The sequence below is a fragment of the Leptidea sinapis genome, chromosome 1 (assembly GCF_905404315.1).
Source record: "Leptidea sinapis chromosome 1, ilLepSina1.1, whole genome shotgun sequence".
NCBI lineage: Eukaryota > Metazoa > Arthropoda > Insecta > Lepidoptera > Pieridae > Leptidea > Leptidea sinapis.
The window spans coordinates 2,557,431-2,585,259 of record NC_066265.1 but is presented as its reverse complement, the minus strand read 5'-3'; the positions used below and the strand labels follow the sequence as shown (position 1 = coordinate 2,585,259).

General features: G+C 35.8%; 1 protein-coding gene and 1 non-coding gene across 5 annotated transcripts in view; one reads left to right on the top strand and one right to left on the bottom strand.

Annotated features, from left to right (window-relative positions):
• Positions 1–116: 116 nt before the first annotated feature.
• LOC126970036 (cytosolic carboxypeptidase-like protein 5) overlaps positions 117–27,829 on the bottom strand; it is a 37,165-nt gene continuing 9,452 nt past the window's right edge. For 2 of the 4 annotated variants that reach the window (XM_050815718.1, XM_050815740.1), the window contains exons 6-18: positions 26,286–26,557; positions 25,289–25,379; positions 24,258–24,431; positions 20,839–21,083; positions 20,250–20,388; positions 19,172–19,255; positions 18,706–18,801; positions 18,015–18,137; positions 15,685–15,847; positions 13,619–13,757; positions 12,518–12,746; positions 7,463–7,600; positions 117–3,605 (exon numbers count right to left, since the gene is read on the bottom strand). In XM_050815718.1, coding sequence (XP_050671675.1) covers positions 2,952–3,605; positions 7,463–7,600; positions 12,518–12,746; positions 13,619–13,757; positions 15,685–15,847; positions 18,015–18,137; positions 18,706–18,801; positions 19,172–19,255; positions 20,250–20,388; positions 20,839–21,083; positions 24,258–24,431; positions 25,289–25,379; positions 26,286–26,557 — 2,547 coding nt within the window. In that variant the 3' untranslated portion in view covers positions 117–2,951. The remainder of the gene's footprint in view (positions 3,606–7,462; positions 7,601–12,517; positions 12,747–13,618; positions 13,758–15,684; positions 15,848–18,014; positions 18,138–18,705; positions 18,802–19,171; positions 19,256–20,249; positions 20,389–20,838; positions 21,084–24,257; positions 24,432–25,288; positions 25,380–26,285; positions 26,558–27,829) is intronic. The other 2 variants (XM_050815723.1, XM_050815732.1) reach the window with 2 other exon arrangements.
• Positions 20,579–20,651, top strand: Trnay-gua (transfer RNA tyrosine (anticodon GUA)). The gene has a single exon. It is a non-coding gene; the product is annotated as a tRNA-Tyr (tRNA).

Sequence of the window (27,829 nt, the reverse complement as noted above, 5' to 3'; positions counted from 1 at the left end):
AAATAGGTTGCATGAGGTCAGCGCACGACCGAGCGTCGCGGTCGCGTCGTGGAGATCTTAGGAGGACGTTTGGCTGTTAAGTGTGGTATAATAGTTGAAAATAAAACAAAAGTACATAAGAACAATGTTTCCATAATTATATTTGTGACGATAAATATATACTACATTATCATGTGTAAAATAAAGATATTTACTATGAAGAGCACAACAGATATGCTATATAATATAGAAGCATGCCCCAAACTCCATAATTTTTCTTAGACATAGGTTTACAATGATAAATATATAAAAACTATTTGTTATTGCACATATCTGATGAATTCACTATATTTACATCACTACAAGTTTACAGAATAATTTTTGTACAATGTCGAAAGCTAAATAATTGATGAGATCAAATTTATTATAAGTAGTTATAGCTACCTACAATGGAGTTTATTAGAATAGTTATGAACAATGTGTCTAAATTGTAATAAAACAAATTAAATCGTTAGTCATTTGTTTGCAAAACAGCAACTTATACTTGACAGATATGCGTATGTATTCTATGCATATATACCCAATAAGACCAAAAAAATAGTTATACTCTACTCTGAATATTTTTAACAGAATACTTGCTCTGTGTTCTGCAGACAATATCGAAACCAAAAAAGTAAAATTATAGATTTGTTTTAATGTAAGTTTCTATGTCCGTGTAAAATACAAAAAAACTACTGAATAGATTTAATTAAAAGTGATGTCTTAAGTGTACATATGCACTTAATAATTTGTAAAAGTGAAAAACAAAGATGTATTTCATATACCTAAAGTTGGACACAATGTCTTTGGGACCTATAGTTTGACAGCACTTACAAGATTTAAATAACTAATTCCAGGTTTAGCCAACACAAGAAAAAAATCAAAATAAGATTTCTTCTAAGATATTAAAAGTCCATATTACATAATTGTTACACAAACATTTAAACGAAGACAGAAATCACAAGACATAATTCTAACTTCTATACAAAGGCCAACGAGACAAGATAATGAAAGTAAACAAACGGACATTATACTGAGTTATATTGGCATCAATAAGATTCGGCCTGTTCCGACCAATCATCTTTGTCTTAACAGACGACAACGATTAGAGCAGGGAATCCATAATTTGTATATAATTTATTCAAATAAAATGTTTTGAAGCCCTGAAACTTTGTTTAGATTATTTATTTCGTCCCGTTGGCTTTACTATAGAAGACAATATCAAATAACACTTCCATTGACAAAATTGGTTTCATGGCGGACATTTTGATATAAAGACAAAATGGCGAAGCTGGCTGTTACAAAATCTTGAACTGTAGTCTGCCAAAAATCATTGACATATCATCGCAGGGCTGACAACTGGTAATAAAAGCATCGAGCGATATGCACACTACAGAGGCAATCTGTCACTTTCCAATAACAAATCATTCACCGCAATGACACTTTAAGTGTCAGTATAATTATCAGCCGAAAATAAATAAAACGGGTGATCATAACATTGTTTCACTTACGGCCGTTCCCAATATACTAACTACACATAGGGATAAATTACTACCTTCTGCTGTCAATAATCTGAAGCTGTCCCAATGTACCCGATAAGTCATTCTTATCGCATTATATTGGGACGCGTGAATTGCAATTTCCATACAAACTTCTATCGCTGGTAAATTATACGCACGTCCTATTGACAGACAGATCAGTTCAAAATTTCTCACAAAATTAAAAAAAAAATTTTTATATATGCCCTTTAATTTATTGTGAGACTAGTTATAATCACAATTTTCTATGAATCACATTTTTAGGCTGACAAGAAGAAAGAACGCGAAACACTTATTTGTCGACTCGGATTAGGCACTATGGAAAATGAGTCTTTCCTTCTGTAGTACTTATTTAAAGGTCAATATATTATTGTCAATATATTGTTTTCAAAGTCCTGTTTGTAAGATACACATTAAAGTTATATTTTTCTTGTGTGTGTGTTTGTCATTACTATATTAATTGAGTTGGCATTGTAATGAATGTAGGTAGAAAATATTATCTCATTATTTCCGCAAATTGTATGGTAATTTATCTACTCAGCACCACCAAACAATAAAGAATATATATCTAATACCTTTATAATTTTACTAAACTTCTAAATTGTATTAAATATACAAAAGCACAGAAGGGTGCTATTCACTATATAAGTACAAAAACATATTACAAAAGACATGTACACCTCGAACATTATTCACTGACAAACAATACACAGATTTAAGAATATATTTTTGTAATTTTCTATTAAAGTTAAAACACTTATTCATACAAAAAAATTTGGTAATTCAATACGAATTTAAAACTATTTATCGCCATACTTATATTAATCCATATGCAGCGTGGCGCTACATTAAATGAACACACGCTCAGAGCTAAGTATCTAACCATTAACAAATTAAAGTAAATAATTGAAAGTTTCAAACAAAGTAATTATACTTTTATAAACCAAAATTTTGAATCACCCTTACGTGGGCGCTATTCGCATACGAGTTCTGATGGCTACGATGCGACGCGGCGTGGAAGATGTGAGTGCCTCCGCTAGCTCACGGCTGCTAGATTACTTACAGGATGTTTCGAAATGATATTATGGAAATTTTCTTCATTTTTACAAGAGTACGGTTGAGTAGCTTTTTAGTTGAGTGCTCATTTTATGTCGCATCACACTGTGGATATTATTAATTCTAATTTTTATTCGAAATTTAAGATCGTATGTCCTTTTGTACATTATTGTGTATTTTCGATTTTTATGTCAATTATACATGGTTTCATACAAGACAACATAAACTATAATACAAGAACAACCTATCGGCACCAAATATCGAATTTATTTATTCAGAATCACCCCGGGTAAGCTGCGAGCGTGTCGGCTCCAAAGCCGGTCTCGCTCGCGGCTTTCGCTACAATGAAGTTTTTAGGCGGATTTTTTTTAAGTGGGACGGCGATTGGTTCGGGAAGGAACGGCGCTTGGAACCCATCGACATGGTCTCCAAGTGCGCGCTACTGTGGCCGGCCAAGACCGTGCCGCCCGTGACGTCATCCCACGTGCCGCTCAACACATCCTCGGAAGATGAGGACGCCATCGCGCGGCAGCGATTGGCAGACCTGGTGACTGCACCGCGAATGGACCTCGCGTAGCTGCACTTCTTGCTCAGTGTCGAAGACATCACAGAAGTCCTCGGACTCGCCGAGTCGTCTGCCGACCGCCGGTTAATCTTACCTTTCGCGATCTGCGTCTTGTTCGCGTTCGGCTTGCGGATGGGGAACACGTTTTTTCGTTTCGAAATCAACGACTTCGGCTTCGGCTCATTGTCTGCCAAGTAGCGGGACGACGTTTTGACCGGCTCGTCCTTTTTGCTAAACTTCGCGCCGATCATATCGTGGCTCGACCGCTGCGTGAGCCTTACGGGACTACTGCGCCGCTTTTCCGGGTCTGATTTCGCTCCAACATACGTGTTCTCCTTTTTCTCCTCGGTAACCTTTCCTTTAGACCTGACGTAGATGCCCAGTCGGCTAGGTGATGAGGTCTTTGTACGAAGACGTGGCATTGTTATCTAGAATATTATAATACAAACTTTAGCTAGGGTACCAATTTAAATTTATTAAAATATAATTTAGTAGCACTAGTTGTCTAGTGTTAGTATGAAAATCAGTCAATCTAATTACCTTACTAATATTATAAGTAACCTGCCCATTTATAGAAGTTTAGAGATGAAATTACACTGAAAATTAAACAGTATTGTTATAAACAAAAGTTAAAATAAAACAAAGACTGGAAATATAAAAATGTGTAAACAGTTTATAATGAGTTTAAGTATTTTAGATTTTCAATAAATTTTAACACACAAAATAATATTTTGAAGTGATTATGAAAAAAATAAAACAATTGATATCTAGTAATATTATATATAATATATTATAACTGTCTCATTCTACTACCAAGCAGTAAGGTGCAAAAATGTTTCTAAATCTGCTTTAGTTTAGAGATCAAGCACCTATAGTTTGCTTACACCTGCTAACGGTAATGAGTTTACAATTTTACATTAACATTTTGTGTTTCCATTATTTTACTAGTTATTTAAAATGAGACAATTAAATTTATGTAATATATTGCCATCTGTATTTTATTTACAGATTTTATTTTATATACTCGGTTTGATTCATAATAACTAAAAATGTATTATATTATTATTAATTAATATTTTATTTTATATACTCGGTTTGATTCATAATAACTAAAAATGTATTATATTATTATTAATTAATATTTTATTTTATATACTCGGTTTGATTCATAATAACTAAAAATGTATTATATTATTATTAATTAATATTTTATTTTATATACTCGGTTTGATTCATAATAACTAAAAATGTATTATATTATTATTAATTAATATTTTATTTTATATACTCGGTTTGATTCATAATAACTAAAAATGTATTATATTATTATTAATTAATATTTTATTTTATATACTCGGTTTGATTCATAATAACTAAAAATGTATTATATTATTATTAATTAATATTTTATTTTATATACTCGGTTTGATTCATAATAACTAAAAATGTATTATATTATTATTAATTAATATTTTATTTTATATACTCGGTTTGATTCATAATAACTAAAAATGTATTATATTATTATTAATTAATATTTTATTTTATATACTCGGTTTGATTCATAATAACTAAAAATGTATTATATTATTATTAATTAATATTTTATTTTATATACTCGGTTTGATTCATAATAACTAAAAATGTATTATATTATTATTAATTAATATTTTATTTTATATACTCGGTTTGATTCATAATAACTAAAAATGTATTATATTATTATTAATTAATATTTTATTTTATATACTCGGTTTGATTCATAATAACTAAAAATGTATTATATTATTATTAATTAATATTTTATTTTATATACTCGGTTTGATTCATAATAACTAAAAATGTATTATATTATTATTAATTAATATTTTATTTTATATACTCGGTTTGATTCATAATAACTAAAAATGTATTATATTATTATTAATTAATATTTTATTTTATATACTCGGTTTGATTCATAATAACTAAAAATGTATTATATTATTATTAATTAATATTTTATTTTATATACTCGGTTTGATTCATAATAACTATAAATTAATAAAAGCCTACAAGCTGCTACTTCAGAAGTCAATTGCTGGGGCTACCGAAAACCAGTGCTATATTTGGTGACAATCATTACGTAACACATAGTTTCTCAATCTTATTTTGCTCACCGCCCACTTTGAGAATATGTTTTTTTCTATAGTATTTTCGTGTATTTTTTTGCCTTTTTAGACTATATTTTTTAATCTACCCACGCCCTGCGCCATCTCAATGCCCCCTAATTTTCTCTGGGTCTTCTACTGCCCCCCCGAAAGTCTCAAACGCCCACAAGGGGGAGTTATCGCCCACGTTGAGAACCTATGCACATGTAACACAATAACTATTTTCTTTTGTTTTTTTTTAGTAATGAATTGTATTATATAATTAGTTTCATTTTATCTAAGATCCATTCTGTTTTGTTATTCAATTGTGTGGCGGTGTTTTTATTCTATTGTATTGCAATGTTTTTGTTTTTCGTTATCATCCTGGGCAGCGCCGAATTGTAATGAGCAGGCCGAAACGTTACCTATATTTTTCAATAACATATCGACCAAATAAGCCTTTAAAAGTCTTGATAACACACTTGCTCGTAGCGTGAATTTTATTTGTTACTTTAAGGTTAACAATCCTATAATACTCCTGCTTTTTACTCTACATATTACCTCACTAGACCAGTCAACTGTCTAATTGCAAGTTAAATGTATATGACAGTCTCTCAAAGAAAAATTTTATGAAATAAATATTATGACTGTTCATTGTCAGTACATTTATGAAAATTTAATATACGTTCACAAAATTCGTCACCTTTTTGCTCTTAATAGTGATTTTCATTATTATAACAATAGAAATAAGGGATTGCTTGTAACTAATTCTAGTAGGCTTCATAAGATACATAATAGCTTTAAGGGTAAATGTATTCACTTCTATAATAAAGTCCCAGCCACTGTTCAGGCATTATCTATAAATAAATTTAAATGTTTTATAAAAAAATCGCTCTGTCGTAAATCCTATTACTCCACTGCTGAGTATCTAAATGATCGGACAGCCTGGGACTAGATTGTGATTATTTCATAGCGATAGAAATGATTGTACAATATTGTATATTTTTATTGAAAAGAGCGCAAAAAAAGAATGCGTGGAGAGTTTCTTGCGCCGCTTCTTCTCTCTCAGAGCGCCATTTGTTTCCGAAGCAGTAGTAGTATCTAGTAGTTATTAGAAATGACATCAAAAAGAATTCTAAAGGAATCAATTTTGAGAAAATAAATGCCTTTTATGTATCCGAGATTTTCGTTATATCAAAACTATTTAATAAAAATATAGCTAAACCTCCTCAACATGTAAGTGTCTTTAAAAATGACGTATGAATGCACCACGTGTGCATTAATCACGACACTATCGGTTTCCTTATCTATTAACTCATAATACCAATATACCTACCACACCTTTTTGCTTTTGAACAAAACACTTTTAAAGGATTAAAACGCGTGTAAGTAATTGTAACTGTTTTTACATTCGAGTTTTGCGTAAAAGTTACATTTTTATTTTAGCTAACCCGACGTTTCGAGACCTTTCCAGATCTCGTTTTCAGGGGGACTGCAGATGAAATGAGTCAAAGCTAGTATTTGTCATAGTTTTCATTATGAAGTTTAGCGCCAATTATTTCCTGGGAGGTGGTATTTGCTGTAGACAATCTAATGTAAAAACAGTTACAATTACACGCGCTTTAATCCTTTAAAAGTGTTTTGTTTAAATGTGTAACACTCGCGTTAATCAAAGTTAATACTATATTTTTGCTTATTTCTGAATTAATAACGTATATTTAATATGTTAACTTATTTTGGTTGGGCAAACCGCTACGTAACGTAACGCGTTACGGCGCCAGTCTGTCTGCCTTCCCTTTCTCTCACGAATAGCGCAGCGTTAGGCAGGCTCTTTCCCTCTCAATCTTACCAATTGTTACTTTTATAGGATTAATTATTGATATTAATAATGTACATACAAATTCTAATGAAGATATTCAAGAATTGTAACAAAGGATGTTTTATTTTAAAATCAATAAAATATTTTATTTATAAATAACCTTTCCTTACATTATCATATTATTTATAGATAAAATTTAAGTAATAACCTAAGCTGTTCTCAAGTTAAACAATTTCAATATTAAATAGTTCCATTTAGATTGGTTTAAGTTATCGATTCTGTTGGGTATCCCCAGACGCACTTGTTTTTTTTATGTTAGAATATCTAAAGAGCGTACCTGTGGCCTCATTGTCCTTGAATGCGAGCGCAGCCACTCCCTCACCGCGGAGATGTTGCGATGCTCAGAACACGGAAGACGAGAGTTGGGATGTTGACTCGTTAAATCCAGGATGGATGCCCCCAGTGACCGTCCCACCTACATACGTCGTGTACATCAGAGATTATTTATCAAACAGTCGACTAGATAGATAGATGTGGGAACTTCGACCATCAAATATGTGTGCAGCTGGAATAGAAATGACGTCATTACGTGATTCTTCAGATGATCATTATTGGAAAATATCTCTCTTCTGCAACATTTATTTATATTATACTAGCTGACCCGGCAAACGTTGTTTTGCCATATAAATTGTATTGATCTTTTGCTTGCTAGTTGATAAGAGATGGCGCTAGTTGTATTAATTAGTAACAATCACACTTCTTTTATATTTTGTATAATTCACACTATAGTTTTATAAATTATAGCCTATTTGTTATTCTGGTGTGTAAGCTATATTATTGTAAAGTTTCATCAAAATCTATTCAGTAGATTTTGCGTTACAGAAGTTCAAACATACATCCCGACATACAAACTTTCACATTTATAATATTAGTAGGATTATATCCCAGCCTATCCTCTTCTAAGAAGTTTTGACACAGTATTTATATATATATATATATATATATATATATATATATATATATGTTTGTGTGTGTGTGCTTATGTATCTACGCACGCAAGAAGTTATACTTCTTTGGAGTAACAAAACAAAAATCCTTAAAAAAATATTCCACATGCTTTTATTAATCCCGAAAGAGCAATATTGTAATGAAGACATAAGAGTACATTACTACATATATAACCAATAAAAATTAATTTTTAAATTTAAATGTCATTAAATTGTTTTTATACAAAAGATTTTTTTTTATGGAATAGGAGTATATGTTGTTAAGTGATCACCGCCGCCCACAATCTCTTGCAACACCAGAGGAATCACAGCAGCGTTGCCGGCCTTTAAGGAAGGTGTACGCGCTTTTTTTGGAGGTACCCATGTCGTATCGTCCCGGAAACACCGCACAAAGAAGTTCATTCCACAGCTTAGTAGTAGGTGGAAGAAAGCTCCTTGAAAACCGCACTGTGGAGGACCGCCACACATCCAGGCGGGGATGATATCCTAACTTGTGGCGTGTCGTGTGAAGGTGGAATTCGGCGGCAGGAATCAGGTTAAACAGCTCTTCGGAACACTCCCCGTGATAATGCGGTAGAAAATACACAATGAAGCGACTTCTCTACGCAACGCCAACGCCTCTTTTACATTTTATACATATTATGCATTCAAATTGATTTAATTCTCGTCTTACTTCTGGTTCAGTAGACGTATGAGTTAAAAGAGGCGTAAGGTAGCTGAATACAAATGGTCCAGTTGACTAACTAACGTCAGGGTGTCGAATATACGTGACGGTGTGTGGGCGAATTATAAAAGTTCACTCTGTAACGCGCCAAAAGAAGCATAACTTCATAAAACTGATCGACGAATTGCGACTGCGTCGCGCATGACCTACTCGGGTTAAAGTCAGCGGCACACTGCCTCTCCTAGGGATGATCGATATTCACCGATGGTGAATAAATACCGATGCTAAGCTGGAAAACATCGATGCTTTTTTATATCGATATAATCGACACATTGATTTTAGAAGAACAAAATATCGAAACGTCAATTATTCTTTGGGGGGCCATCAGACGGACCCGCTGATGCCCTTTGTAGTAAAATACCTTATTTCAAAGTTATAATATGTGTATTAAATTTAAAACGCTCAGTTTTAAATAAATAAAAGATCTTTTTTTGTAAGAACCTTAAAAAAACACCAGTAATAATTTAGTGTGTGAGTGCTACGGCTTGGCTGGTCGCTGTCCGTGTTATTAGCTGCGCCGTGCCGTCAACGACGTCAATCTTTTTGTACGTACTGTAATAAGGAGTTCTTATCCGTACATAAGAACTCAATGTTATACAGTTGACAGTAAAGATTAAAAATATAATTTAAATAGAATGAAATGACGAGAAGAAAAACACAATCGAATAGAATAGATCATGAAGTGAGATAAGAACGGTCGGACTTCGGCCTAAAATAATGGTTAATGAGAGGGAATAAAGGAATAAAATGTGCAAGGATCCCGCGTGGGACGAGGACTCATACGCTACAGTACCATACCTAGAACTCCGCCCAGAGGTAGGTATAAATTTCAAGGAGATCGCTGAGTTACGCTACTATTCTATTACTTGTATTGTGGTATTAGGCCTTCCAATATTAAATGAACGAGGTAGTGACTCGTGACACAATACAATTTTTTTATAAATCAACATTAGATAACAAATAACGTGTGCACATAAATAAAATTTGAAAAACAAAATTTTATTAACGATGCGGGACTCGAACCCACGACCTACGGCATTCCGTGCCGGTGCTCTAATCAACTGAGTGAACTGAACTTTAATATAACATTTAAATTTATTTATAGGTAATAACTGAACAATGGCTGGGACCTTATTGAAAAAGTGTATACATTTACCCTTAAAGCTATTATGTATCTTATGTATTATATATTATGTATATCGTAAGATACATTTCTTACGTGTAGGTATATAAGACCATCAAGAAAAACTCCGATTATTTAGATTTTCAAATTGTTTTTAGTCGTGAATCTAGGCTTAATTAATTTTTCTTGTTTTAAGCAGCACGCTTGACTATAGGAGACGTATTTACATGCAATCGTACATAATCTAATCAGGGACAAACCTTCATAGGGTCATCTTCGAAAATCTCCTAATTCTTAGCACGTATCTGAAATATTTTGACATCTCAAAATACAAAAAAATGTCTTACTATTAGATTAAGTATTGTTCCCCGCTACGATATAACTAGATACCGTACTACCCAAGAACAATAGCTTTTTTTACGGAACTATTAGATGCTTGTGTGCGCGGCATCTTGACACTCGAATCTAGTAATCGAAGGGTACGCCCTTCGATTAAATTACATAAAGTGAGGATAGTAGCATTATTCTATGATATATATGAAGTCTCACTCCGCAAAACCAATTAAAGAAACAGGAACTCTTGCGGTCATACAATAAGGTGTAATTCAGATCACACAGTGCTATTAAACTACACTTTTATTCACCTAGAAGTTGCCTCTCTTTCCATTGCGTGACTCTTACCTTTTCTGATGACGTTAGGGTTGTCTTCTTTACATAACATGAAAGAGGTACCTACCTAGATAAGGTCACCGTTTAAAAATAGATTAGTTTTTTCTATAAAATAAATAGGTATGTAATCGTAATTTTAAATCAATATTCTTTAGTTGTGAAACCTACATTGGATGAAAATAGTGATATATGTGTTGAAATACCACGACATATTCAACATAGTTCATTTTACAACACCTACATCCTACAAGAAGCATGAAGCGAGCTACACTTGCACACGTCTTCCGAGGTATTAAATTATCAAAAATTAATAACTTTTTTGCGGTCGGATCTTGATCTTAGTACGAAAAACGAAAAACGGATTTGAACCTACTTAGTATAGGTAATAAATAGGTAGCTATCATAAATGGTAATTTCCTAATATTAATGATCACTTTAAATTAGAGTTTTTTCAGCGTCTTTAGGAATAATAAATTTAAATTTGGACAACAATGACCTTCAAACAACATTATTAAAGTAATACTTTAATTCAGGCGAGGTGTCGCCCTTGAGGTCCATGTGTCACGCGGGGGTCACAGAATATCAGCGTTGCAACATACTTGTGTTGAAACACGTGCTGAGTGGCTCCATTTTAAACACCACACGATTTTATATTTGTTTATTTTTAAGTTGCTTCATTTTGTTATTTGTGTGTATGTGTTGGAATAAATGTTTTTTCTTTCTTTCAAAAAGCTCGCGCGTGCGTCACTTGCTAGTCCCTACGTGTTGGCCTACTCTGTAGAGGCCGCCGCACGTACATACCATTTCGATACCTACACGGGGAGTGAGACAGGTCTAATACTAATGCTTTGTACATTGTTTGTGATAAACGATGGGAACTGTGTCTATATAATAATGTGTTTCATTTAAATACAGCGGTAATGTTATAAAACTGACGAAAACTACTATAGTTACTATTATTATAAAAGCAAGATATAGCAACGATAAAACTAGAACTACGTTTAGGAGGCCATGTTCTTGCAAATAAACTCATTTGCATCCTTTTTGATACGTTTATGCTAGCAACATTGTGTAGAACAATAAAGACACTACTTCAGATATCGCGCGAGTTGAATGCAGTCGGGGTCTGGGGTGAAGAGCGGGGGCATCTCCCCCCGCTGTCCGCACGTCTCGCCTCTCTCGCCTGCAGTGTAGTGCTGTGCCGTACTAAAGTTGTGACCCCGAGTTATTTTTTGATTTTGATAATGACTTCAGGTTCCATTCACAAAAGCGAGTTATTATTATTATGTGAAATTTGAGATCAAATTATTAGGCTAAAATAGTAAATACAAGTTTAAATTTATCGACACACTCATGATTATCGACATCAATTATAGTTAGGTCACCACTAGGGCTAAGTAGAGAAAACTTACGCATTCTAACCATACTAACGGGGCACTGCAGATTAAACAAACACCTCTCAATCTTAGGTCTCTGAGATTGCAGAGCGTGTTGATTCTGTAATAGTGCAGATGAAACCCCGTTACACATTCTCTCTGAATGTTGTCTTTTAATGCGTCAACGTAGGAACATAACATCTCTCTGGGAAGTCCAATTCTTTAACCAATTGAGATATGTCAGCTCACTACAAAAGATATAACAAGTGAGCTATAGTTAACAGTGGCTATCACAATAGATCACATTGTTCGCAGTGAAACAGTGCTGCACTGAACTGGACCAAAGCCTCTTTACAAACCATAACCATAGTTAGGTCACAGCACTATCGCATGCCTGAACTCTGCATTCAACTCGCGCGTCATATGTACTGAGTTGTGGTACACCTAAGTGCCAGATCTACTCGTTAGCTAGAGTCCAAGTTGCGCTATGTACCTGGAAGGGGTTTACCTCTTCAAAGATGTGCGGGGTGTACTTGGGTGGTAGGGCCGACTGCGTGGTGGGCGGGGCGCCGGTAGGGTTGTCACGCACTGCGGGCGGCAGCACGTTCACCAACCGGCCCGTATTATAGTTACACTCAAGCGTGTACGAGCGAACAAGACCCGTCGCCTTCAGCACTGCCACGCGACCGGAGCCCTCGCGAGACATGCCGTCACGCCGGTCCCTGACGAACGCACATATGACATCATCAACTAAATATTATAAAATCTATTGAAGTAGGCGTTACTTTGCGGAAATCCAAAATTATTCAAATGTTTTGAGTTTTTCTATAGTGTTAATTCCGTCAATATTTGTCTTTTAAACAATTTGACACGTGTTTCGTGTCCTCCACACGAGGAGGACATGTTGACTCGCCAAAATTGGAGACTCGTGCCAGATTTTGGCGAGTCCACATGTCCATTATAAAACCATTGACAATTCACAATCTACATCGCGATTTCATTATCTCTGGACCAAGCGTCGATGACGTCACATCGTCGCATTGTTACGGTGTGCAAAATAAGCACCACTAGGATATTTTATACCTTTAAACGACCATTTGTTGTATATATATATTAGTAAAAGTAAAAATTTAGTATACAGGTAGTTTCGGGGGCGAGAAATCGGTTTCAATTTTAAAAAATGTAGTTTTATCCGTGTTTTAATGAAAAACAGCTACAATAACATTAGAATACAAAGGTAAATTTCGCCACTATATAGCTAGACACAAGACCTATATAGCTCAGATCCGATATTGGGTGATCCGGAAAGCAGAAGACCCCGGTTCGAATCCAGATGTCGTTTTAGTTTATTTTTGTTCAAGTTACACATTACATTCTTAAAAATCCGAGCAAGACGAAAGTCAAACGTAACAATGAATACTTCAAAAACAAAGCATTGATAGCACGAAAATATCACACAACTAACGCTAATCAAACTGCAAACCGTACCGACGCAACAGTACGAGCGCGAGGGGTCTCGCGTTAATCAAAGAAAATACTAATTATATATTATCAAATAAATACAATTTATGAAAGACATAAAAGCCACACTTACTTCAGATACATGTTTCGCTCGGTGAAGTTACACGAGGAGAAATGGAAGTGTAGATTGTTGAGCGACATGATCCTGGGCAGTAGCATGCACTCCACAGAACTTTCAAGGTCATCGAAGTGGTTGCCGTACATGAATATACCTGTGTAGGGTTATTGTTTTGATTCAATATTGTGATTTATAACACAAAGGGCGTATGCATATGCGCAAAGAATGTAAACAAAATGACCGATATAGTATTATTATGAGTAGGGGATTTCATGATCACTATCAGCCGGAAAACGTCCATTGCTGGACAAAGGCCCCCCCAAAATATTTCCACGACGATCGGCCCTGCGCTGCCCTCATCCAACGTATTCCGGCGATCTTGACCAGATCGTCGGTCCATCTTGTTGGGGGCCTACCAACACTGCGTTTTCCGGTACGTGGTCGCCATTCGAGGACTTTACTGCCCCGACGGCCACCTGTCCGTCGAACTATGTGCCCTGCCCACCGCCACTTCAGTTTCGCAATCGTTTCGACTATGTCAGTAACTTTGGTTTTCCTACGGATCTCGCAGTAAAACTCCGAGCATAGCCCTCTGAGCGACCATGCGCTTTCATGAGAATGAGGGGGGATTTAAATGCACTTAAATCCTAGTATCTATTGTGCTCCCTGCTTGTGCTAGCACGCTTACCCTCGACTTCCTATGTCTAAAAAAAGACTATGGAGAAATGAGATATGGAACATTCGAGGCTACTGAATAGGAAACGTGTGCCGGGATTTAAATTGTATTCTCAAGACCTATTACTTTTAAGAAGCGTAGGATCCTCGGAGGGTCCAGGCAGGGCACGTTCTCTGCTTTGAGTGAAGGTGTTTTATGACACCTCAGCCTGATTCTGGCATTGAGCTCGCATTCCAGAAGGATCTGTATGAGGTACTGAGACCCATTCTGGCTAGGTGCCTATTCAGCTTGCAAAACGGACCGTTACTGAGTTGCGATAGCGAGCGATTATTATCTATGTAGCCCCATCACTCGTACGCAGTAATGGCGTCAGTTGTCAAAATTTGGCCCGCCATTTTGTGAATTTATTCAACTTTCGTGCGGAAAGCATACAGGTCTTAACAAGTTGGCAAATGGCACATATTACGTTATTATCTGATGCAAGGCCTAAATGTATTTATACTTATTAATGAATAAAAACGAAGTAATAATGCTACTGTGAAATGTGCTTGTTTCGTTGTGAATACATTTATAGAATCTTTGTATCTTTGTATATTGACTATTTATGGGAAGCTTTATTGAGATTCAACAATTCTCTTGTGTAACTAGGAAACAGATTTATATTGTGTCCAAATACAATGTCATTCACGCGGATACAATATCCGTTGAATTTATTTTGGTTTTGTTGAACTGTTTGTTCTTCATCACCTACCTGTTTTATGACTGCCCTGACATAACTTAGCCCCAGGCTAGTATTTCAATTTAATTTTAGACAATCTGCATAATAACAAGAAATTTCATTAAACTCAAACCCACATGCACACACTCACTCACATACATACACACACATAGTTTTCAGACTTGTTTTAATTGTGCGATAATTATAAAATTTGAATTTTAATCATTTTTGTTTATTTCTATATTGTTTATCAAATATTATGTAGATATCCGCTAGGAAAGTTGCGAGATATTCCCAATACAAGTGTCCTAAGACATACTGGGAAGCCTCAACCACTAAAATGTATATGTAATCTTTGAAATTTTACGAAATTTATTTATTTAAAAGCGTTTTTTGATAAATTTGTTAAATTTCTTTATTGGGAACGTCTGAACATGAGCTGGCTAGGACCATATAAAAAAAGTGTATTAGTATAAAAATAGACTTAGGGAAGTTTATTCCTCTGTCAATTTTTGCACCGACTGAGTGACTGACTGGATTGTACATAATTGTTAACACGGAACCGAAAAAACTAGTGGAAGTGGCATGTGGGCGTTACCCTGTCGCCAATATTGTGTACAAATGTACCTACTCGAGGCTCAAATATGCCTTATAGTACCATTTTGTGTGTAAGGTTGCGTTTAATACCTTTCTTAGAAGCGTGACCATGTAGATCTATGTAGAGAAAGAGTCCACTTTCGGGTTCCTTGTAGACTGGTTTGGGGACGGGTGCCGGCGGAGCAGGCGGCGGAGGTTTCTTTTTAACGCCGCGGAGCGGCGGAGATTTCGGCTTCTCCTCTTTTGATGTAAGCTGCAAATAACAAGGAATAATTAAATCCGGCTCGAAGGACCAAAATGTAAGGTTAAAAGATAATCGCGGGAAACTTGAAATATGAAACAAGTCAACAAGATTAAATATGTGTGCAAATAAACTGCTGTGTATTCAGATTACACCTTTAAATATTTTATTTAATAATTTATTTTATTATTCATGTGTCGGAGGCAGCGAAGTGTTTTTTAATATTTAGTTAAAAATAAAAGCAACTTAGTGAAGAAATTAAATAATAATGCAATTGTATTGCAGATGCATTATTATCAGTCGACAGTTTGCAAACATTCCTTTTTTTATTAGTGAAGTCTGCCATGACCTAACGTGACTTATATGGTGGCCTGTCTCATTGTAAGCGCACGGGTACTATACCAAAGCATATATATAGACGGAAGTCTCACTCCACAAAATCAATTAAAGAAATAGGGACTCTTGAGGCATACAATAAGGTGTAGTTCAGATCGCACAACTCTGCCAAACTACATTTTTATTCACGTAGAAGTTGCCTCTCTTTCTATCGCGTGACTCTTACTTCTTCTGACGACATTAGGGCTGACTTCTTTACCTACCTAGTAAAAGGTCATCTTGTAAAAATAGCTCAGTTTTTTCTATAACATAAATAGGTAATTGTAATTTCAAATCGTAACTAACCACCACAAGACACCCATCTCAGTAAATAACACTCCTCTCGAGTATCTAGAAAAATACGTCTACCTTGGCAAACAGATCTCGTTTAGTAATGGAAGAGTTGCCCAAGAAATAGACAGAAGAATAGCGATCACCAGGAAGAAGTACTGGGCTCATAAAGAAATATTTAAATCACAGCTTCCGATGCCTACCAAGAAAATAGTTATGGACTCTGAAATTCTTCCATGTCTCACCTATGGCTGCCAAACCTGGACGTTTGATCTAAAAACGAGAAACAAAATGCAGACTACTCAAAGGAGAATGGAGAGAAGCTGTCTAGGTTTAAAAATTAAAGATAGGGTGAGAAACGCAGACATCCGAAGCAAAACTAAAATAACCGATGCACTTACTTTTTCCCTCAAAAGAAAATGGAATTGGGCGGGGCACGTGGCCAGATACTCTGACGACAGATGTACACACAGAGTAATTAAATGGTCCGGCCCTCGAGGCATTAGAAAGAGAGGCAAGCCTTGTGGTAGGTGGACAGATGAAATAGTGGCGGTGGCGGGGCAAAGTTGGATGGAGACTGCAAAAACCAAAACTAAATGGAGTTCTTTGGAGGAGGCTTTTACCCAAAAGGGGTCCATACAAAACCAGAGATAGAGATAGTAACTAAGAGTAATATTAAACAATTTTTATTTTTTGCATGGAATCAAATAAAGCTTCATTATTATTATTATCATTATTATAATTTCAAATCTATATTCTTTCGTTGTCAAACCTACATTAGTTGCAGATAGTAATGTATGCGTTGGAACACCACAACATAGTCAAACCTATTTAGTATATAGGAAATAAATAGGTAGCTATCATGGATAATAATTTCCTTAAAATAATAATCACTTTTGTTTGGATTGTTTCAGCAATGACTTTTAATATGCTTTGCTTTATGTTTCTCCATTTTTAAAATATCGGTCGGATCTTTGAAGTAGGTGACAAAAAAGCGCGCGTACGTCGCTGCTCGCTCGTGAGTCCCGACTGGCTGGCCCATAGATAATACACTATATATTAGAAATAGATGTGCAACTCATGTTTTTATTTTGTAAAATCAGTGTATCCAGGCCAAGAGATGGCGCTGCGTTATTTTTACGCTCTTAGCGTACTGTCGCTAGATGGCGCTAATTATGTTTACAGTTTTTACTATTGTTGTAGACCGTATTGAATGCATATTGATGTTTGTTTTGTGTGGGTGGAAATTATTATTCGTTTATTGAGTTCTGCAGTCACCTTTAAATAAGAGAGCCATTAAATGATTACAACACGATAGTCAAGTCTTTAATAAGTAAGTTAAGTGAGTTTTTTGCTATCACTAGCTCCATCTATCCATCTATCGTGTATGTTAAATTATCGCCAATGTAGGGAATTTGCACCCCCCTGGGCTGGCCTACTCTGTAGAGGCCGCCGCACGTACAATCGTATTCGATACCTACACGGGGAGTGAGACAGGCCTGACTATACATACCGTGGTGACGGTGTCGCCGGTGTTGGTGTTGATATCGGGAGCCGCGGCTGTAGTGCTAGAGCCCCGCAGCCCGGCGTCGCCCGCGCACACGCCGACGTTCACACGAGAAGTCTCCGCTGTTTTCTAATATCAAAACATGGTTACAACACACGATTCATATATTGGATGCACTATCTTACAAACTAATTTGTTTTGTATATTACAGCCATTGTAAAATACTCTATTGATTGAAAAGAGTGACCGTTGAGTTTCTCGTAGGTATATTCTTCTCACGAGCTCTACTTTTTCCGAACATATGGAAGATTCATTACTTTCAAATAAATATTTAGTGACGATTCAAAAGTGCTTAGTTTAATCCTAATTGAATAAAGTTTATTCGTCTTTGACTTTGAATAGCGCCGCAAATGCAACAGTTTGAAAAGCAAAAAAAATTAAGGGGATTCCAACTATACACATACGAAAGCCTCTAAATCGAACCAGCAAGGAAAACACAAACATCCAAAGCATGAGAAACCTGGAGATGGATTGTGGACGCTCTCTCACCAGCTAGGCGATACTGGAACATGAGTCATATGACTCTATAGTCATACTGCCGCCTTAAGCCTTATTTGTTTTGTAAACACTTTTAGTGAAATCTCATACAACCATATAATCGTATTTGACATAATATGATAAATACCAAAATACTCACAATTTCCTCTTCTTGCTCCGTGATGACGTATTTCTTGAAGCAATTGGTGCAAAAGTAGACGCTGTCGTGGTCGAGTGGAATTTCAGATTCCTGTAACTATCAGACATTCGGTTATACACCATCGTCAAACCACTAACTAGAAACCGAACACATTTTAAGAAAAAAAATCCCACAAATAACAATTATGCGTATTGTTGTACCTACACACCAAAATGAACGATTCACAATATTGTTAGCCTTGTCTTCAAGACCGCGCATTACTCCCGGCCCTACCTACAATTAATAAAAGATACCACGTATTTTTATGTCGTTAGTGAGTAAATCGATGTGAGCAAAGTTACTCCTTAAGCTTCGTATAAGCCGAAGATTTTTTTGGTGTGCATAATTCGCATTGACACCTACAGTTTGTATTGTGTTCATTAACTTTACTGGGGCATATCAATGAATCAACAGCATCAACCAATACCTTTTGTTCTCGTTCGTTATACTGAATTCGCTGTTGCTCCCTGTACTCGTCGATCGAGTGACAGGTCGGCGACTCGGGACACAGCTACACATAAATATACGAGTATTTATTTAACGGAACACAGCTACACACATATATACGAGTATATATTTAACGGAACACAGCTACACACAGATATACGAGTATATATTTAACGAAACACAGCTACATACAGATATTCGAGTATATATTTAACGAAGCACAGCTACACACAAATATACGAGTGTTTATTTAACGTAACACAGCTACACACAAATATACGAGTGTTTATTTAACGTAACACAGCTACACACAAATATACGAGTGTTTATTTAACGGAACACAGCTACACACAAATATACGAGTGTTTATTTAACGGAACACAGCTACACACAAATATACGAGTGTTTATTTAACGGAACACAGCTACACACAAATATACGAGTATTTATTTAACGGAACACAGCTACACACAAATATACGAGTGTTTATTTAACGGAACACAGCTACACACAAATATACGAGTGTTTATTTAACGGAACACAGCTACACACAAATATACGAGTGTTTATTTAACGGAACACAGCTACACACAAATATACGAGTGTTTATTTAACGGAACACAGCTACACACAAATATACGAGTGTTTATTTAACGGAACACAGCTACACACAAATATACGAGTGTTTATTTAACGGAACACAGCTACACACAAATATACGAGTGTTTATTTAACGGAACACAGCTACACACAAATATACGAGTATTTATTTAACGGAACACAGCTACACACAGATATACGAGTATATATTTAACGGAACACAGCTACACACAAATATACGAGTGTTTATTTAACGGAACACAGCTATGAAATTACTGGCCAAATGAGACTTCATTTGGCTAGTAATTTCACTAGCAACGGCACCCTTCACACCGAAACACAATAATGCTTACACATTTGCTTCAAGGCAGAAAAAGGCGCCGTTATGGTAGCCATAATCTAGCCGGCATCCTGTGCTATGAAGTGGTCAATGGTCAAGTAAATGTATACGTAGTTACCATGGCACTGTATCCGGGCAGCATGGTCGCGATGCCGGGTATGGAGTCCTCTAACCTATTGACGGCCTGCCGGCACTCAGAGCACCACCCCACTCGCACCCGCGTATTAGCTTTGCCCTCACTTACAGCCCCTTCCTCACTGCAAATGTTACATGATACTGTCAGTAATCACTCGTGTAAAAGCAAGGGAATAGTATTACCGATATTGCCCTCTCGCTCACACTTCTAGGTCTTATAGGACACCCAAGTATCCGTCATTATACATAGATAGCAAAGAATAAGCTAACCCTCGTGATGTAAGTACTGACAAAGGATTTAATACGTCACTCGAACGGCTAGCTCAGTTGGGAGAGCGCTGGCACGTAACGCCAGAGGTCGTGGGTTCGAGTCCCGCATCGTTCATAAATTTCGATTTCAAATTTTATTTGAGTGTCAAAGGAACTTTAAAATGAGAAAAAAATACGGATAATTAGTTTACTAACTGAAAAACAATGCCAAAATGGCTTCAAGTAAATACTTTGCATAGGAGGAAACTAAAAATATGGGAGAAACCTTATGTTACAAAGAAGGAAAATATAATGCTACATACGCAGAGCTATTAGAATCCATGAGCAAGCTTATACTGTTTTTCAGGGCTTCTCTTAATGGCTTCAGCAGGTTTCCGCCATGGACGTTTAGCTCTTCACTAGTGCTCAGGTGGACTGAGGATCCCAAACATGACCTGAGTACGTTGTCGGTTAGCAATGTGGATGCCTCGTCGTTAGCCTTTGAGTTGGTGTTTTTAATAATTTCGTTGGATGGTGACGGTATTTCTTGGAGCCTCAGGTCACATACCTATAAATAGTTAGGGCATATGAGATAAAGACAATTTTTTATGATTTTTTATTATTATAGTAGGACCAAAAAGTAATGTTTATAATGTCAGAGATGTATGTACATAGGCACATAAGGGAATTTGGTAGAAACTGTCATAACCATAACGTTAACACCAGGAATAGACATGAACTTATAATTCCCACCACTCAGCTAAATCGAGCAAGTAAGTCTTTTGTGGCGATCATTTTTGCAACAAGATCCCAGAAAATGTTCAAAACAAATGTATTACGAAATTCAAAAGAATTGTTAAAAAAAACATATATGTGATATATATAGGTTACTACAACATAAATGACTTTCTTAATGATACCACAAATGCCTGAGTCTGGTGATCTGTAATACAGGGTCAACCTACTACAGACCAGCTCCTCACAAAATACTAGCTGCTCAAAAATGTAACACTACTGTACTGTTTTAGCTTTAAGATCTTTGTGGGGAGAAAATAAATAGATATTTATTATATTTATTGTACGATATTACATTGTAACCATATTTTTTATGAAAAAAGGAAGCCCACTGAGTTTCTTGCACACGTTCTTTTCAGGTTTGAGGCAAACTTTTTCGAATGAGTGGTATTTTTTGACATTCCATTAGTGATATCATATCCTATATTGAATAAAAATATTTAAATTTGAATATACATTTTACCATGTACCAACACTTCGGAAAGGTTAAGCTTTAGTTCATTATCATACTTTATAATCAACGTTTGCAACGCTGCAATTCGTTTAGTCCACTGCGAGCAAGCGAGAAGACCAGAGGGCCTACCACCAACTTTTAATAAGCGATGCAAATCCGATGCAGTTCAGTTAAGGTACCTAAACTGAATCACTAACATTCGTAATTCGTTCTAACTTTTTTCGAATCGGTCACTTTGACAAATAAGCTATCCAGTTTAGGTTGAAATAACACCTCATGGTACCAATGAATGAACGAACTAAATCAGTTTGCGATTCAGTTGATATCATTTTTGACATTCAATTGACACCATTGCGATTTAATCAGTTGATTTGACGTCAACCCAAATTAGATAGCTCTAATCACGTCGTGGCACGAAATAGCAAAGCAGTTCATTTTAGGTTGTCAATTGAATCGCAATAAGATTTCATGGTAGCCCCGCAGTGCACTGTTTTGTAAGCCGTGAACGTTGTATTCAACAAACTATCACCGATTTTGTTTGAAGTGACCAATAAAACATTGTCATTATTATTACCCTCGCGTTTGCAAGGCATATTCACAATGGCTGCTCCCTTCTCTGCCCTCCCGCGCTGTCCAATTGTTATTACAAACTTTTAGTCTAGTAATATACATAAAAGTCTTTGCATAGCACAGTCTCGATTTCAAAAACAAGTTTGTTGGACACTTTTTAAGAGAGAACACACAAAGCTGCGTCTCTCAGGGGTAAATTGGACTAAGTTAATCCGGCCCAATTCAGAGTCATAGCACAGTCTCGACTTCCGATACAAATTTGTTGCGACAGTTTTTAGCAGACATCACACAAAGCTTTGTCTCTTTAGCGTTAAATTGGACTAAGATAATCCGGCCCCATTCCGAGACATTGCATAGCACAGTCTCGATTTCAGACAAAAGTTTGTCGGGAATTTTTTTAGCAGAGAACACATAAAGCTATGTCTCCTTAGCATTCAATTGGACTAAGTTAATCCGGCCCAATTCAGAGACATTGCATAGCAGTCTCAATTTCAGACACAAGTTCGTTCTGGTTCTCGTCTGTGCTGTCATCTGCATATAAATAAATAAATATATATCATTGACATGCCGAAGAAACAGTGTAGAGGGTATAACGGGGTTTCGCGGGATACCAGCCTTTATGGGATTTTAGTCGAAACGTGAACCATCTATATACTGCGATCAGCCAAAAAGTTTAGCAAAACTTCTGAGGAGCTTCATAATAAACGCTTTGTACTATACTTTGTGTGTGTTCCGCCCAACTACGGATGACATACACAAGGAGATCACTAGCAGAGCGACCCTGACGGACACCGTACTGGCAATCTTAGCGTCACCTCGATGTCTTTACAAAAGCAAACACTTTAAATATGAGATAATTAGTGTGATAACGAATATTGTTGGAAAATTTTCTATATTAACCTTATCTCAACCTTCATTTGGTATCTGATACAAAAAGCTAATTATCGCGTTATTATAATGCTAGGAAGAGGGGAAAGCTTTAATCAATTTTTATCGTAAAATAGAATAATTGAATTATCGCAAAAAACTTTTGTATAGAAAGTATTCAGGTACATTATTTCTCCAATTATGGCCGATGGCATGGTGGTTTTTACATTATTTAAGTGATTTTATGGTGAAAGCCAAAACGCACTCAATCAACTGGTGAATTTGAGGTGGTCTATGGTATAGAAATTGCGTATTTTTACATTTATTGAACGAATTATATTAACTTGTTACACACATTGAATGTCATTAAGCCATTAAAAATAGTATAGATCTGAGAAGAACAGGCGCAAAAAACTCAGTGGGTTTTTTTAAATTTAGTTACAATATAAGCAGTATTGTACCATAAAAGTTATAATTAAATAGCCTAAGGGCGTTTGCTCCATTCCTAGTCTGTGGTAACATAACATCATTAATCCATTAATTAATCTTTACCGCATATTGCATCAATTATTAATTGTACACATCATGCGTCCCCATCTGTATTTGAGAATACACCTCAAGTTGAAATAATTTTATGAATATCATACAGGGACGTATCGCAGTTCAGCCCACAACTTCGAGGCCACGAGGTGTTCATCATCAGCCGGCAGACGTCCACGACTGGGCAAAGGCCTCCCCCAAAGATCTGCGCGACGATCCGTCGTGCGCTGCCCTCATCCAACGTATTCCGGCGATCTTGACCAGATCATCGGTCCATCCTGTCCGGGGCCTGCCAACACTGCGTCTTTCGGTACGTGGTCGCCATTCGAAGACTTTTCCGCCCCAACGGCAATCTCTTCGTCAAACTATGTGCCCTGCCCACTGCCACTTTCGTTTCGCAATAATTTGGGCTATAGTTCTCCTACGGATATCGTCATTTCTAATTCGATCTCGCAGGAAAACTCCGAGCATAGACCTAAATAAAATCCCCAAATGAGGTGTTATATACACACAAACCTGGTCGGCTAAATGAGCCGCCTCGCCACTGAAGGAAGCCGTTTCCTTGGAGTTGTCCGCAGAAACAGCTTTGAGGGTAGTTGAAGATTTCGTTCCCATTATCGGCTTCTGTTTGTCGCGTTTGTTGGGGCTGTTGTTTTTATTTGTAGGTTTCTTCTTCTTTGAGTCTAGAAGCTGTAAATTTGAAACTTACATAGATAATATTCAAATACGGCAAAAACTTGTGAGATTTCGCAAGTTCATAATAATATTATGATGAAGAATGAAGTGCAATAAAATGTATATACGATACGTTACATTCCTACTTAGTAGGGAGGATACTGTCGCCAGAGTATTTGAAAATTTTAGATGACGAAGAGAAATGCAACGATTACAAAGGTATATTATTTAAAATCAAATCAAAATCATTTAATTCATGAAGGTCAAGGAAATGACACTTATGAATTTTCAAAAAAAAAAAATTTCCTTTCTATATTTACCGCCAGTTTGGAAACGGTTGAGCTTTAGTGAGAAGAAGTGGCAAGAAAATCATTGCCACTCTGTGTATTCAACATTTCCAGCGTTTCAATCAAACGTTAAAATCATTTCAATTACCTACAACTTATGTTAAATGATGCAACAAAAATACTCAAACTCAAAACATCAAATACTAAATGCCTTTCACGAGTAAGTCGAAACAAGTAAATGTAAATTTATACGTAAAACCAAGAGTTATTGAGTACAACAGTAGATGGATCAATCCACACACTCCAAAAATAAAGGTATTTTGCGACTATTTCATTAGCGATTATAAAAATAAAATAACTTAAATAATAAAAACAAGGAGCAGCAGAGTTTCTAGCAAAAGGATCATCCTGCCACCACAAGTAGCACCCCTTCGACGCATGGGCCAGCCATCGCTTCCATATTTGATCAAATAATTAAAAAAAAAATCTTAAATAGTATGAGCGATAGTACATACAATTTGGTACATCATTGTCCTTAAGGTCAACGTACACAAAAATGTAAAAGGTTTATGACCAATACAATACCTCTGCACATTCGCTTATGTTTGATATACTTCTAAAGCTTTTTGTATCCTCGAAAGGATCTTCTTCTTTTTCGTATCCAAAATGATGGTATCTGTAAAGTTATCAATGTTATTAGGTTATAAACTTAATCTTAGCTTGCGGTTGGTTTTCTGCGGAGATAAAAATAAGTAAAAAACACTAGGCAAATTGTTGGGTTAATCTAAAGGGCAATATTTCTGTTACAAAAATTAGTACCCAGTTAAAAAACAAAATTTTAAACCTACTTCTATTACCTACTGTCAGCAATGTGAGCAGTAACGCTACGTTCATTGACCTTATAGCCCAATAGACTCCCAATACCTACAGGTATATATATTCATAATTCAAAATAATTGAGGTGCGATATACTTTATTAATTAATTATTTTTGTAGTCGTTAAATCTATTTTTTTCCCTCCTCTTTTGTGCGTATGTCTACAAGTATAAATGTTGCAGCAATGCAGCATTGCTGACATAATAATTGTTGACTTGCTGGTGATCGCTCATAATTGGATCATCGAAAGAAAACTGCAATAATACTTTGATCTTCTTCGTATATTCCTCGCGCAGCGTAACGACGTCCCATAAAGGTACATACTGTACCATACGACAGCTCGAGCACGAATACCTCGAGTGTCGACAGTGCGGCCGTATTTATAGGGCTCTGCGCACGTGCAATAGTGCAATAGTGCACGTCAAATAATGATTTACGAATTAATTTTAGAGTAAAATTATTAACACTAATTATTCCTCTTTTATAATAGGTGTGTTGTAGTTTTTGCGCTGATATATATATTGCTCATAGGATATCCTATGTATGTTAATTAATTGCCTTTTGTCAACTACAACTTAAGGCTACCCGGAAGAAATTGTAAAATAGCGATAAGGTAGTCTAATAGTGCTACCATAACTTTTATATTATGGACAAATTTTATAATTTTAATTTTTTTTTGCAATAAAGTGTTTTCATTCATTCATACCTTATCAAAGCTCTCGAGGCATATACAGTCGGATGCAGCGTTAGCGAGGGGTTCAAGTAGACCCTGTTTAAATTAACCCCTCGCGTATCCGTCCTGTAATGTCCTCTAGCGACACCGTCGGGGTTCAGGAATGGGATCATTTTAAACACGTATAGTTTCCTTAGTTGTATCGCAATCGGATCGGTTCTAGTCAGAAGCAAGTTCAAGAATCCGTTGAACACAAAACTGGAGGGCGTCTCCCCTGGGTGTACGCGTGCTGATATAAAAATTACCTGAAAATTCATACACTCATCAAGATTGGCACAACACACATTTGTAGTAATTATCCAAATGTTTTGGGTTTCCTTTAGTGTTAATTCTGTCAATATTTGTCTTTAAACAATTCGACACGTGTTTCGCCTCTACACGCATCCTTAGGAGATTGACTCGCCAAACTCTGGCACGAGACTGAATTAAATAGGCCGGAAGAGATACGTAACAATGGTGAAGGGACCAAATTTGTTTGTTCATTCAACAATGTAAACATGTTATTTTTATGTTTTATTATTTCTAATTGCTCTAACACATTCAAGCGAAAACTTTTACATCGTGGATCAGAGACATCGTCTATTGTATTTTTTTTTTTTAATTTAAACTTTAAAGTTATTATATTATTTATAATCGCTAGTTATATGCTCGCATAACGCCTTAATTTATTTATGTGTGTGTGGGTTGATGCATCTAACGTACTCAATAACTCTCACTTATTAATTTACATTTACTTTTTTTTACTTAAGCGTGTAAGGCATTTAGTATTTGACGTTTGAGTGTTTTTGTTGCATCACTTTGCATATATTATTATTTGTAAAAAGATACTGCTGTAAATATTGATATAAAAGAGTGGCAATGAGTTTCTTGCCACTTCTTATCACTACACCTCAACCTTTTCCGAAGGTGGTAAATGTAAAAAAAAGGAAAAATTTTCACATTCGTAAGTGTCGTTTCCTTGACCTAAATCAATAATTTTGATTTGATTTGACAATCAATACAACTGACTCACTCATGACATTAAATTATAAACTTGACATTTCGATCCCATTGCATGGATCATGGTCACGGCAGAACTGCAGAGAATCTATTGACATTTGTCAGTGCTCCTGGGCGCTCCACCACTATCCATGCAATCTTACAAGGTCATTCCTATACCTATAGCCTAGTCGGGTAAAGCGTAAGGTATCGCTTAAATTACCTCCAAATTATCTTCGTAGAATATAACTATGAGGATTAAATATCTTTGAAGAGTTATGTTATTAAATTTATTGTAACCACTAATAATAAAATAAAATGAACAATTTCGATTTTGCCATACAACAACTCACACTTGACATGCAATAGGAAAGTTCTAGATAATCAACAAAGAGCAATACACCATAATTATTGACAATGTGTCTTATCGTCTCCCGAGCTTTGAACCCAATAAGCAAGCGATTATTACTCCGTTCTTGGTTAATTGAAGTAAAATAAATTCAGTAAACAAGACATTATTTCTTCAAACGGCCAAAGTT